The 14250-nt window shown below is 43.0% G+C and overlaps 1 protein-coding gene across 1 annotated transcript in view; it reads left to right on the forward strand.

Moving 5' to 3' along the window:
• The first annotated feature begins 6742 nt into the window (after positions 1–6742).
• UMODL1 (uromodulin like 1) overlaps positions 6743–14250 on the forward strand; it is a 48113-nt gene continuing 40605 nt past the window's right edge. Inside the window, exons 1-2 of the mRNA XM_058864246.1 lie at positions 6743–6818; positions 11363–11605. Coding sequence (XP_058720229.1) covers positions 6743–6818; positions 11363–11605 — 319 coding nt within the window. The remainder of the gene's footprint in view (positions 6819–11362; positions 11606–14250) is intronic.

Consider the following 14250-nt stretch of genomic DNA (forward strand, 5'->3'; position numbering starts at 1 on the left):
AGGGAGGAAAAAAGAAACAATACACCTCCCCCAAACAACTTACTTTGTTCCTTCTTCTAAACAAATCTATTTAAATGTAAGTATCTTCTAACCAGGTTAAAATGTGCTGTTTTTTTTCAAAGCTGACTGAATTCCTTACCCAGTATCCACACAGTAGGAGCAGGATGTTATCCCATACCTTGTCTGTAGCTTAGGATCCCTAAATTCAGTGTTTCTGCTTTGAAGGGCTCCTGCTCCTTCATGTTCACATGAAAATGAACATGAAACTCTGCTTTTAGTTAAGGTGGCTCAGGAGCACGCACAATGTGCCTTTAGGTCCTTCAAAATGAGAAGATTCCTATAAACATTGAAATTTAATGCATCAACAGAAGCTCTGACACAAACTGTGAAACAAGTTCTGGGGTTTGGACTATAGATTAATCTCTGAAACAACTTAGAAAAATCTCTCATCAGAAACGTGTGCTTGGGTCTGTGTCTATGTGTCTGTGACTCTTAGCTGGCTGTGAGGGTTAAATCTTATGGTCACCAACAACAAAAAGCAAATTGTGTGTTTTGGTTGGTTTGTTCTGTGCTTCAAATCTGCTGAATGGGGCAGGTTTTGCATCTGTGTGCAGGAGACGGATTCACAAGTGGAATTTCCAGTGGCGTGCACAGTGCTCTGTCCTTCCCATCTGTATCTCAGCTGTATGTCAGATAGGATTTGGAGGGATAAAAAAGGTGATGTCATCCTTTTTCCAAGAGGAGCAGCAGGTGCCTTCAGTCAAAAATGGGTTCCAGGCAGCAGCAAGGGCACAAGCCAGGGAAGCAGGGCCCCATCTTTGGGCTGGTCACTGGTGTTTGGTGTTGGTGAGATCTGTGGCATCGGGGGAGCGAGGAGGTGTGTCACTGTTGGACACAAAATGATTTACACAGACACAGTTTGAAGTGTGATGAAAGAAGAAGAATGTTCAGTTTGTTTTTTTAGTATTTATAGATTTTTGATAATGACCAGGGATTGGATAGTTAGGTTATCACTTTTTCAACTATACTGGTCATGAGAGACGTCCATTAAAAGGTATATCTGTAATGGAATGTATAAACATCTATGTTTGTAGTTACTTTCCTGGGAAAATGGCTAGAAATTATGAAAACAATATCAAAAAACTTAATTGTCAAAGTGACAGAGGTGGGATTGGTGTCAGTGCCCATTCCCAGAGCTCTGCTGCAGGGATCTGATGGCTCAGCCAGCGAGGCAGAGCGAGGAGGGGCTCAGTCCCACCAGCAGCTGCTGGCACAGGTCCTCACCTGAATGGGACCTACAGGTGGATTGGCCCTTGTAACCCTGGGGGGATGCTGAGCAGGAGACCCTCTGACTTCTCCCAGTAAACTTCCATAGCAAAGGAAAACTCCCCCTCCCAGGCTGCTTTCCCTTTGGAGCTAAAGACAAGAAGCAGGCTATGCAATGTCTCAGATGGGATTCACTCCCCTGCAGCACTGCTAAGTCATGGATGAGGTGTGATCAAATCTCATCTGGTGTCCAGCTCGTGGTGGGGATGGGACCCTGCCCTGGAAGCTCTGGAGGGAACAAGAGCTTCCCTGTGCTGGGATTGCACAAGCTCCTCTGTCAGAGGAGCGGGGCCAGGCAGAGGTTCAGCGTGACCTCTGCCTGACTCATGTTTTTTCCTCCTGTTACCAATAAGAACTTTTTCCTCATGAGTCACTTTGAAACAGTTTGTGTGTGTTCAGGGGAAAAAAAAAAAACCCAAACCAACAAAACCCAAAGGTTTTCCTGAGGAAGGTTTGTTGGTGAGACAGAACGAATCACTGGGTACTGTCAGGGACTGTTCTGCCTGCACAGTTCACTTAATGAGCTCCTAGGGCTGCCAGGGAATTTTTTTTTACTGTCATATGTGTATGTCCCTTCATTTTAATGCTTTTAAACACAACAGTGAAAAACCCAAGTGCTACTCTTCCACTCTTTGAATGCCTGAAGCTCAGGGAAAAAATGACCCCTTCAAAAACTGGCCAGTTTAGCTGTGTCCATCCTAACACAGACCTAAAACATGCTGGCAAAACTGTACTTGTTCTCTTCCACTTTCTTCTCAGGTAACATAAACAAAAACTCATGTATAGTATTGCAGCTGTGACTCTTAAAAGGTCTGAAATACTGGGATTTCTGCCCCTTCCCATCCCCATGGCTTCCTTACAGGGACAAATTTGACCTGTATGACTTCACACAGCCCAAGAGCTCCGTGGCAGTGGCAGGGAATTCAAGTCCCTGGAATCACAGACAAGCATTTTGACTCTGAGAGCTGAGTAGTTCCTGAGAATTTCTTTTCTCTGTAGGGAGTAGACATTAAGGTGTTCACTGTATGTGTTCATTTTCAGAAGTAGGGATAAGTTTGTATCCTGATGGCAGGAATGATTTGTTTTTCTGTACTTGGCTGCAAAAAGGTTATTTCTGGCTAAGTCAACGTGTTCATCTCTTCAAGACCCATTGGCTTTGCTGATTGATTTAAGCCAGTTTTGACAGATCAGCTGCAGGCTCAAAGACAATTAAGTTTCTGTGGTTTTTGTGAAATTTAGGAATGTAGAAGAGGGAACAAACCTTAGCACTTCCCCACTAAGGGAAAGACTGGCTTGAGCACAACCCTTGCTAAACATCTGAAATGCCACAGCAGGAGCAGTTTTAAGACTGCCCTGATGGTGAGACAAAATTCACTGGGCAGCAGAAAATGCAGTCATGGTGAAGAAATCAAGTGGAAATCAGGTCTCATCTAAACTTCTTGTCACCTTCACTGGCAGCATGGTTTTCCCTTTGTCTTTCTGTCCTGGATTTGTTCATTTCCACAGTGAGATCTTCAGGACTGGTGCATGGACTCCATCCATCCCCACACTCTGCTGTGGCCATAGCCTGGACTTTCTCAGACTGACAGGCTGTAATCAGGCTGAAACTGTGCTGTGTGAGCCTGGTCAGGTCTCTGAGCATTTACAGCTGATTTTGAGAGGTTTTGGAGTGGCCAGAAGGTTGAGGGAGGTGGTTCTGCCCCTCTGCTCTGCCCTCCTGGGACCCACCTGGAATGATGCATCCAGCTGGAGGTGCACCCAAAGAAGGATGGGAACCTTTCAGGGTGTAGCCAGAGATCACAAAGGTGATCAGAAGGCTGGAACACCTCTGCTGTGAAGGTCTGAGAGAGCTGGGGTTGTTCATCCTGGAGGAAAGAAGGCTTTGGGGAGAACTTAGGGCACTTTTCAGCAACAAAAGGGGGCGTATAAGAAGGAAAGAGATATAATTTTCTAATGGCCAAATAGTGAGGGGAAAAGGGGCAATGTTGGGTGATATTTTTAAACTGAAGGAGGGCATGTTGAAATTAGATATATAGAAGAATTTTTTTTATTGTGAGGGTGGTGAGGTGCTGGCACAGGTTGCCCAGAGAAGTTGTGGATGCCCCTGGATCCCTGGCAGTGTTCAAGGCCAGGATGGATGAGACTTGGAGCAGCCTGGGATAGTGGAAGGTGTCCCTGCCCAAGACAGGATGAACCTGCAGCCCAAGCCATTCTGTGATTCCATGATTCTAGGTTAAATGGTTTAATAGTTCTCAAGCTTTAGGTCCTATTCTACAGGAACATGTGCTGGCTTCTGAAACACAGAGCAGTTTTTGTTATATTCCCAATGATATGTTCCTCAAATATAATTCCAAATAAGCCCATAGTCCTGTTCCCCTTGTGCATATCAGCCTGTCTTGAAATGTCATGGCCATTTTCTGCATCTGATATAATTATTGCTTTATAGACAAAATAATACAAAAAAATGTTCCAGCAATGACCTTTCTGTGTCAAACCCCTTGCCTAGAGAAGATCAGGATCTTCTAAGTGACTAATTAAATCAGAAGTGAATCTGTCAAGAGCAATAAATGCCGACAAAGTATGATGAGAAAGCCTGCTGTCAGCCACAATATTTCAATTACTGATAGTACAGACTAGGGGAGTCAAATCCCATCTCTAAAAATCTGCTTCTCGATCCCGTAACACTATCCACAAATGGATTTTGATGTGGCTTTTAGACCTTCCTTGTATAAATGGCAAACTTTAGATCAGTTTCAACATTAGAAATGTAGCTGCAGAAAGTATAAACATCAGAGCTGGGAGAACTGATCAGCTCCAGATGACTGTGCCAGGAGAACTGGGATGAGCTCCTTCCAAGCTGGAATCCAGCTCACTTCCAGCTCCACAGCCAGGGCTTTTATTCTGAATATCTCCTTTTCCCTTCCTCACCACCAAAGAGAGAGTGGGAAAATCTTCTGCTGGAGTCCTAATACTGAATCACAGAATCATGTAGGCTGGAAAAGACCTCCATGATCATCAAGTCCAACTTTTGACCGATCCCCACCTCATCACCCATCCCAGAGCCCTGAGTGCCACGTCCAGCCCTTCCTTGGGCACCTCCAGGGATGGGCACTGCAAAGCTCCCTGGGCAGCCCCTGCCAATGCTGACAACTCTTTCAGTGAAGAAATTCTTCCTGATGTCCAACCTGAACCTCCCCTGGCACAGCCTGAGGCCATTTCTTCTTCTTCTGTCACTTGTTCCCTGGGAAACAGAGAACACTTAAAAGGGATAAGGGAGAAAAGCCAAAAAAAATTATCTGTGAAATACAATGATGGTAACTAAAATTGTAGCAATGTGCTGTCAATCCATGCATGTACAGATGTTCAGGTATTCAAAATATTGATCAGTCTGTAGTTTCCCTGCAGGAGACTGTGTTGGCTTGTGCTGAGCCAGTGCAACTCATCACAGTAATATGAAGAGCATGGGCTGCTGCAGGGGATGCAGGACAAAATCTTCAACTTGCTGCAATTAATACAGGACAAGAATGTGGCTGGAAGACATGAAAAGGGCTGGACAGGACACAGGATGCATCCTTAATTGCCTGAGTGGTCTTTTCCAGGGTCTGCATTGCTACAAAGTAAATTGCTGTGAGTCTAACTGAAGAAATAATGCTGATATAAATCAGAACCTCAAAGAATTTGTAAATTGTGAGGTAAATCCTGAAACACACATTATTTCTGTATCTATTTCTTGTTTGGATTAACCATTCACTGACTTTTTTCAAATTTTTATTTCAAAAGGGGGTTCTGCACATTCTGTATTTAGGAACCATTTAATTTACTACTGCAATAGAATTCCAACTCAGATAGAATCCAATTCACATGTCAGTCTGGCATTACCTGTATTTGAAATTGGACAAGACATATACTTCTTTATAGGAGGGACCCAGAAATTTCTAAGGGCTAAAGATCTGTTTTTTGTCAGTGCTAGCCAAAAAGAAATTCAACCAAGATATTTTTCCTGAAAATTTAGATAGTTAAAAAAAATATATATATACAGATCATGAAGAGAAATATTTATATTTGAACATTGAATTTCATTGACTTAAGTCCTCTTTCTTATGATTATTTATTTATTAGTGGGGTTTTAAAGTCAGATGCCATCCTCTGCCCAGCTACAGCCATGGGCTTCTTGTTGCCTTCCTGACAGGAGATGTAAGTGGTGCATCTGTGGATAGATACAGCCTGGAAAGACATCCTGGTGCTAAGGTGAACAATCTCCTTGGAGCAGAAATGTTTCCACATCAATTATTTTTTTCTTTTTTTAAAAATTTTTTTAAAGCATTCTACAATACTGATTTTTTTTTTTTTTTCTTTTTCCTGGGCAAGCTTTAATTTTCCTTTGTTTTTCCTCCTTTTAAATTTCTTTTCCCCTTGATGAGCTTGATATTTGATTTTCTGAGCCAGAACAGCTCACAAGTGTCTCAGTGCTACACAAGGCCCCATTTCTGCTACCTGAAGATAGACAAATGAGAGGGTCTGTGCTTCCAGATCCCTTTCATCCACATGAAATTGTCTGCAACACTGTGATATGTATTTAAGTGCTTCTCTGAACATATTGCCTCAGCTCCAAGAGCTGTACCTGTGATTTTCCATCCTTTAGTGTCAGCTCCTCATAAAATATCATCCCGTGTTCGCTCCTTGTCTTTGCCTGAGCCAAGTGACATTGCACTCAAGTTATTGTCATGTGTTGTAAAGCTGGAGGCTCATCTATCTTGGGAATGTGCCTTGATTAGTAAGACAATGGGAAAAAAAATATTTTGTTTTTTCAGCTCTGCTTAACAAGGTTCTTGATTTTCTGGCATTGCTCTGGCTTAGGGAATGTTGAAATTGCAGTGAAATGAGCACAGGGACAGCAACTGGACAAACAGCTTAAATTCAGGAATAAACATTTACACAGGTATTTGCTTTTACTCTTAGTCTGCTTTCAAGGTACAGGATTAAAGACCTTCAAAGCAGCACCACCTGATGTGTGGACAGGAACAGAATTCAAGATGTTTATACCTGACATTTGAGGTGAGTCTGGCTCCCAGAAGTTTAGTGCTTAAGGTGTGAGAGGGAATAAGCACTCTGAAGGATAAACAGGGGCTAAACCAGCAGTTTTAAAATGGCTTTTTCTCAAAGTCAGGCCAGAGGAACCAAGTTGAACAGGCAGAAGAGGCAAGATCCCCTGGAGAGAGCACGAAGGAGAGAGGAGCAGCAAAATTCCCAGCGGAGCATCTTTGTTTCTGTTGCCAGCAGTTATCACCTCCCTGCAAAAGGTAAAAAACCCAGAGCACCTTTTCCCCTAATCCAAAAGCCAACGTGTAAGGACAGCCAAGCTCTGCCAGCTTGGAAACAAAGGGATAAGAAAGGTTTATCCAGGATGGGCCCTAGGATGGCCAGGATCACTCTTATTTCTGTTCTCATCCTCTGGGCAGCCTCACAGCAGGGAAGAGGAGATGACACTACAGGTGAGTGATGCAAACCTGGCCAGAGGACAGCTTAGTTTGGATGCTGGGTAGATAATTCTTTGAAATAAACCAGCCAAGGCAGCCACTCTCTGGAGAACTGGCAATGTCCCAGTGACCATTTAAGAATCCTCTGTTGATAATTGAACAGAGAAAATCTAACCAAGCAAAAACGCAACCTTTGTCCCCAGCCTTTCATCCCCAGGCAAAATCCTTGTCATTTCCTTTGCGCCAGAAATAAACGAGGAATGTTTCTGCTTTGTCTTCAGTATTGTGCAAATTTTTATGAAAATTGTCTTTAAAATAAGCTTTAGCAGGAAATGATGTAGTAATGTGCCTGGCAAATTCGTAGGGATGCATAAGATGAAGCTGTAGAAGACAAGCTTAAAATTTCATCTGTGGTATGGACTGTAATTTTGAAAAACCCTAACCCAACTGTAACTGCTAAATGAACCCTTAATTTACTCTTCATTTCTGGTTTGATTCATTTAGATGAGAAAATATCATGATTTTTGACTGCTCTTCATCGCTTTTTTTTACTTAAGTGGTTTTGTGAGTCTCAGTTAAATATAAACCATGTTTCTTAGAACCTTGCAGACTTTTCTGTTATTCTGTCAAAGCCACAGCTGAAAAGAGGTTTGCAGAGATTAGGGTCAATAGAACTCCCATCCTAGTGCCACTTAAAATAAATGGTGTTGACTTTAAAATTTGGAATTTGTAGGAAAATCGAGTCTATGATTCATTTTTTTAATGTTTTGGAGTGTTTGCATTTCAAAAACGAGCTTGAATCTGCCCTCCATCCTGTTCCAACTGTTTGTTTTTGAGGTTTTGGCACTTGTCTTTCAGTCTTACTGCTCTCCAGTGAGAAAAGATTTTGCAGATCCCAGCTCACAGTGGCTCCTGTGGCACCTGAGTAGTGAAGTTTCCAGAATTGCAGCTTTGTCTCTGGCATAAATGCTATGAAGCATTTTTTATTGCTGTTTTTTTGGTCATGCTCTCAGTTCTGATCTAGGCTTAACCTTGAGTTCCAAGGAGTTTTTTCCTGTGCAGCCTTTGCTCCCAGGCTTTCCTCTCAGTGTTTGTTTCTGTTAATAAAGGGTTTGCATTAATTGTTAATGCTCTTTCTTAAAATTAAAAAAAAAAAAATTGATATTTTACCTGATGCTGCTGAGAGCTGGTGGTTTCTGAGACAAAATCCTAAAATCCAGAAATGATAGGTGTAACATACCCATACTAATGGCAGGTGACTGCCTTCTGCTGTGCCATTGACTTCAGCTTTGAGTTGCTGAAAACAACAGCCAATGCATTTTAATTCCATTTGATTGTGCCATAATCCCATAGAAGGGAGTAATGAGAACAGAAAGCCAATTTGCTAAAGAGCCCAAATTGATCCAAGCCACATTGCTCAGCAGCAAAACTGCTGTCAGCAAAATAATTGAGCTCTGTGAGTGTCAAAGGTTGTTTTGAACAGTATGGAAGTGATGGATGGGGAAAAGGTTGGTGGTGCTGCACCTGTCCCTGACACCTTCAGTCCAACTTCTTGCGCTGAGGGCATCGTTTGGTACCACCACAGCCTTTTCTCAGAGCTCTTTAGGCTTTGGCAGCCTCATTCTATACTTTGTGTATATATATTTATATATATGTACCTAGTATCAATGTTTAAGTATGAAATATGACTTCATATCTGCTCTGACAGCTGTAGCTTCCAATTATAAACTGTGTCTAATTCTACACCATCTTATTCTCAGTTTCATACCTGTATTTATGTTGCACATTGCTGTAGAGACTGAGCCAGCTGACTCTGGAATTTTTAGCTTTCCAGTGCTACGTCCTGGCTGCAGCCTCAGCTCTGCACGGACAACACGAATCCTCAGTGCTCTCCTTACTCAGTTTTTCCCTTCCAGTCCCTGCCTTGCTCTTGCCAGGCTTTCTGTGAGCTCTGGAGAAAAAGAGGGATCATAGAGATGAGGAACAAGGCTGAGCTCTTGCTTCTTACCTGCCCTACTCCCCTCTAATGTGATTTTATACTATAACAGTTGGATTCCTTAATACAGGAGTTTCTCTTTCTCTTTTTCATAGAACGGTATTTTCCTGCTCCTGTCTCCTTCCATGGTTGCAACAGATGTTTGTGCACTTTCTCCAGGGAAAGGCTATAACCAGAATTATTTAGGTATTAATTCTGTTCCACTCTGGTTATTTAGCCATTCAGGTTACAAACTAATTAAAAAAACAAAACAAAAAAAAAAAAAAAACAACAAAAAAAACCCTGAAGTAAGATTTTATTATTTTTCCTCCCACACCTACATGCCTGGAAGCATTTGTGGAGAAAGGTATTCTTGGAGCAGTCTTAACACATGGCAAGGGAATGCTATCCAAAACGCAATGACAGCTGCCTGTTTCTTGTCAGGCACTTGTGCCTCGTGTGAGGTGTTAATGGTTCCAATACACTGAATAAAAAGCAGCCCTTGATCTCCGATTCCTGCTCCAGAACACAGGTTTGTTTTCCTTTTCCATTCTCCCAGAGAGTTATCCTAAAGTTAGCCAGAGGGAGAGGTCACCTTGCTTTCTCTGGCTCACTCCTTCCATGTCCTGCTCAGAGCTCCATCCCAGCCCTTGGGATCCTCTCCTGCCTCAGGCAGGGTCTGGGCTTGAGCCAGGCTTTGAGCCAGGCTTTGAGCCAGGCTTTGAGCCAGGCTGGGTGTCTTCCTGTCCCTCTCGACCACCTCCTTCCACTCCCTGCTTAGGGACCAAGAGCAGCCCTGGTGCCAGCCAGGGATGTGGAGACCTCTCACATCATTTCTTTTTCCAGTGGACCTCTGAGCTGCTGTCCCTCCAGGGAGGGGGCACAGAGGTGCCCTGCTGGAGGCTGGCCAGGAGGAAGAAGCAGGGAGTGGGGTTTCCTGGCAGTATTTTCCTGCTGACCTGCTCCAAGCAGCAGCACAGATTCCCTGGAGCCTGCTGGAGCTCTCTGGCTCTCACATGGACTCTCTGGAGCTCAACCCAGCATCAGCTCTGCCTTCTGCTGCAGGAGGAAGGCACAGCTGAGTGAGGCAGAGCAGGGCTGCACTTCCAGAGGCCACATCTAGACACCAAGTCTGTTCCACATTTTCTTCTGGACTGTCCCTGCACTACAAATGGATCCTCCACTCCAAAGCTCTTTTCCTAGTCCTGCTCGAATTGCACAAATGTCTTTTGTTTAGCTGGAAATCTAAATGTGATAAAAGCACAGGATTCCTGAAAGCCTGACAATTCTTATTTTTTTTTTTCTTCATGAATTGTTTTAAACATGTTTCATGTTTTGAGGCAGGAGATAAGTTGTACAAATAGGATAAGCTGGAAATGTTTTAACTGTATGCCTGTTGTGTATATTGTGTTGGCTTCAGTCTGCCTGTTGGCTGACCCTGGTGCCCTCAGAGTTCTCAGAAAAGAAAAAAAATCCTTCTATATTTGAATCTCTGCAGCTAATTCATATTTCTCCTTATTAAATTTTCTTCTGCTTTGGCTAGAGGATGATAGAGGCATTTCAATTCCATCCGATCTGTTGCCCAAATGGGACGCAGGGTGACTCAGCCCCTCTGGCTTCTATAACATCTCATTAGGAGCCAGCCTGATGTCTGTGACAAGACTGTAGGTTGCCTACTGCTAATTCTTAAACTCCAGCTGTCTTTGTTGCTGTTGTTGGGGTTTCTTTGTGTTGTTTGATGTTGGGTTTTTTTCCCTGCTGAAGTATTTCAGTTTTAAGTAAAGCACGTCACGAGTTCACTCCTCATCAGAAATGGTTTCAGAACTCTGGAAGCTGAGTCCCATCCCCAGACCTGTATGAAATGATGCAGTTAATGACTTATCACTGACTTTGTTTATACTCAAAGTCAGTGAAGCACTGCAGGTTTCCAGTGGTGTGATCAACAAGGTCTGCTCCAAATGCAGAGAGGCAGCGCAGGATCTCCAGGAATACCTTTTGTGTCAGCTACCTGGAAGTGCTTCCCAGTGATGTATGAGTACCCAGTTTTAGCCTAGGGTGATGTCTGAAGGATGTCTTATTCCAGACATCTACTGTGACTCATCTGCCCATGAGCTCCTCACCCTTTGTTCCCTTTATAGTCAGTGGAGAGTGATGAAGGCTTTGGCAGCAGGAGTTTGGAGTGGGCTTTTAAACTACTGGGATGACTCTGCCCTGGAAGTGCCTATTGTGTTCTACTCTTAATTGATATTAACATATGTAAATTTCCTTATTATTAGCTTGAGTTAAATTGCCCTTTTTCTGCCTCACACCTGAAGGCACCAAGAACTCTTTGAATTCTCTGCCAGTCTTCATCCTTTCATGACCAAAGTGATGCCTGTGACAAGCAGTCACTACCAATTCTTTCTTGTGTCTGTTTTTTGAAGAAATGTTCTTCCCAACATCAGCCTTCCTGGGAATCATTCATCTGTGTTGGTTCTGTCACTGCTTTCTTATAACTCTGTGTTTCACTGGATACTGCAGGGAGCTTCTGCTCTGGGGTGACAAGTTAATGCTGATCCCTTTCTTTCCTGTTCCTGTTTCCTAGAAAAAGGCCTCTCTTTGCTGGGGTACCACCTGTGCAACTACACCCTGACCAAAAGTGTGTTAAAAATGGTCGCCTACCAAAAGTCCTATGAGAAGAACACACCCTGTGGAGGGTGGATCCCGTGGATGGTGTGTCCCCAGACACACCACAGAACGCAGTTTCACAGCGTTGAAGTCCCTGAAACCTTCACTCTCACAGATTGCTGCGAAGGATATGAACAAGTTGGACTCTACTGCTCTCTAGGTAAGTTTTAGTCAGATTAAGAGATGAAATAAATGCTTCTTATGGAAGAAGATTCACTTCAGCTGAGATGTGTAAAGGCTTAATTCAGTTCTGGGCCATGGGCTCCTATTAACTGAAATAAATGACTCCAAGATAATGTACAGTAAACTTTGTCCAACGCGGCAAGGAGTAGACATAGCACATTAAAGCTCCTGATTCTTGCTTTTTGCCACCTCTAGTCACAAGTTTATTAAACTTCCAGGGGAGCCTGAGGAAGGCACCTGCTTGTTAGCCCTTCAAGGGCTCATTACCTGTCTGAGTTCAGGCCAATATCCCTGGCCAAGAGCAGTAATTCACTGTCTGGTGTGGTGTCTGCTCTGAGCCTGCCTGCATTTGCACCAGGAGCTTTCTCCTCAAAAGTAATTCAGGATGCACTTGGGATAACATCTCCTTTGATGTGGAGCTGGGTCTGTTTCCAGAATGCAAACCCATTTTTGATTCAAATTTAAAACAACCTGTGGCTTCAGGGCAACTTGATGCCAGATGCTTTCCAACCAAAACTACACTAGGACCCATTTTCTTAGGACTTTCTTGGTTACCTATGACTATGTGGGAGGTCTGAGAACTGGTGAACTTTTTGGTGGATCTGATCTGAGTGTTAATAAGACTCTGCTCAGGAAGACTTAATCACCTTTGTCTCAAGATGGAAGCTTTTTCCCCTTCCCACATCAGGGTTTGCAGCTGTCATTCAGAAATTCCCATTTTTATCAGATCTTGAGACATAGATGGATGGGATTCCTTGGGGAAAAAGACCTTTCTTTTTCCAGTGGATAAATTTAGATTCTTTTTAACCTCAACAGGCATCTTGAATTATCTAAACCAACACTGAACTGTTCTGTCATACGTAAAAGTTCTGCAGGACATAGTTTTGTCTCCTGTTTTCAGCATGACGTTGCATTTTCTCTATTTCCACTTGTCAGTATGGACCTGGGCATTTACATAAACACACACAGGAACAGCAGATTGAAAGGAAAGGTCCTGTTGCAGCCCTGGCCCTTGTTCTGGGTCATAAGACTTGGGTGACTCAGATCTGTGGGAATGTCCCCAAACCTGCTCCTGCACCGGATCATATAACGTGACTTGAAGGGGGATGAGCCATATGTCCTGTCATGGGATCTGTCAAGAACAATGTCTTCATCCCACATTTCAGTTGCTTCAGAGCAGTGGAAAAAAACCTTCCAAACGTTTTTCTTTTTTTCCCTTAGGCATTTTCTCCACAGTCACAGGTAGAATATTGTGTCTAGCAGGATTTTAACAGAAGGATGGGAACACAAAAATTGTTGATGTGTTTTACTTGGTCCTGAAATGATTTGCTAGAGAAGAGAAATTAAAGTGTAATTCCTAATTTTCTGTGTCCTGCTGATGTTTGGCTCCATGGCTGTTGTGGAGTCCCAGCAAAGCAGAATTTGAGCTGCAGGTTGCTGTGTGCCCAAGCAGAATTGTCAGACAGGCAAAGGACCTGCTGCTGATCATCTCTATTTTCCAAGCATCAGTTCCATGCTGGGGTAAAATCTCCAGTGCAAATAATTATGGTTGAAAAGTTACTTCAGTGAAGTCTTTTGGATATACAGAGGTGTGCATACATGTGTGTCTGTAAGTATCAAATGGCAAGACTGAGAACCAAACAGAGAAAATAGCTTTTTAATTCTGTAGTACAAGAGAAGAGCTGTGCCAGCCAAATGTGGAAAAGTCACCGTGGTTGCCACTGTTTGCACAAGAAATTCAAGTGTTTCTGAACCTCTGAACATGAAGACCATCTTCTTGTGTGGGGGAAAAAAAAGCTTCCTGGTAACACTTGAAATATTTTTCTCCCAGTATTATTCTGTTCCTTAAAAGCATCTCTGGGGATATTTTAGGCTTGAGAGCTGTTGATGATTCTGTTTCATCTAACATGAACAAATCTGTAAATCTCTTGTAAAGCTTAGCTGCAGAATTTCTACCCTGCCCTTGCCATGTTGTTGATGGGCACTCTGGACAAGTTTGTCCATGAAATACTGTGGTCACCCTGACACATTTTCCTGTCAAAGATAATTTGGGAATGTTTAAAACCATTTATTGTATGGCTTCTAGGTGATTTCCTTGTTTACATTATTCTGGTATCTTTGCTTTTCAGGGCATTAGTCATAAATTCTGTGAATGGTAATGCACTGTCTAGACACAGTCTTAAATAAATGATGAGAAGAGAAACTGGAACTGCAGAAATTACTGCACAGCACGCTGTTGAACTACTGTTATTTTCTTCTTGACGTTATCCATGCTGGCATCCTCTCCATCCTGCCAGGAATGGAAAGGTCTCCATGACTTTCCACAGCAGCCTGTTCCTGGCCACTCCTCACCTTCTCATCCTAGAAGGAAACATTTACCCCTGCCTGGGATATGGCAGGCCTTGCTTTTATCATTTCTTTGCTCTTGGGGAAAAAAACGTCTGGATCACTGGTCAAGTTGCTCTGGTAGTTCTCACTAGTTGTCTGTCCGTTGGGATAGGGTTACAGGTACACACACAAATGACTTTGACACTTTTAAATAACAGCTGGAAAGTTAAATATCTAAAAGTTAGGAAGTGCTGGAATTCATTCTTAAGGTAGAATTAAATAAAACAACCTTTG

This window comes from Poecile atricapillus, chromosome 1 (assembly GCF_030490865.1).
Source record: "Poecile atricapillus isolate bPoeAtr1 chromosome 1, bPoeAtr1.hap1, whole genome shotgun sequence".
Lineage (NCBI taxonomy): Eukaryota > Metazoa > Chordata > Aves > Passeriformes > Paridae > Poecile > Poecile atricapillus.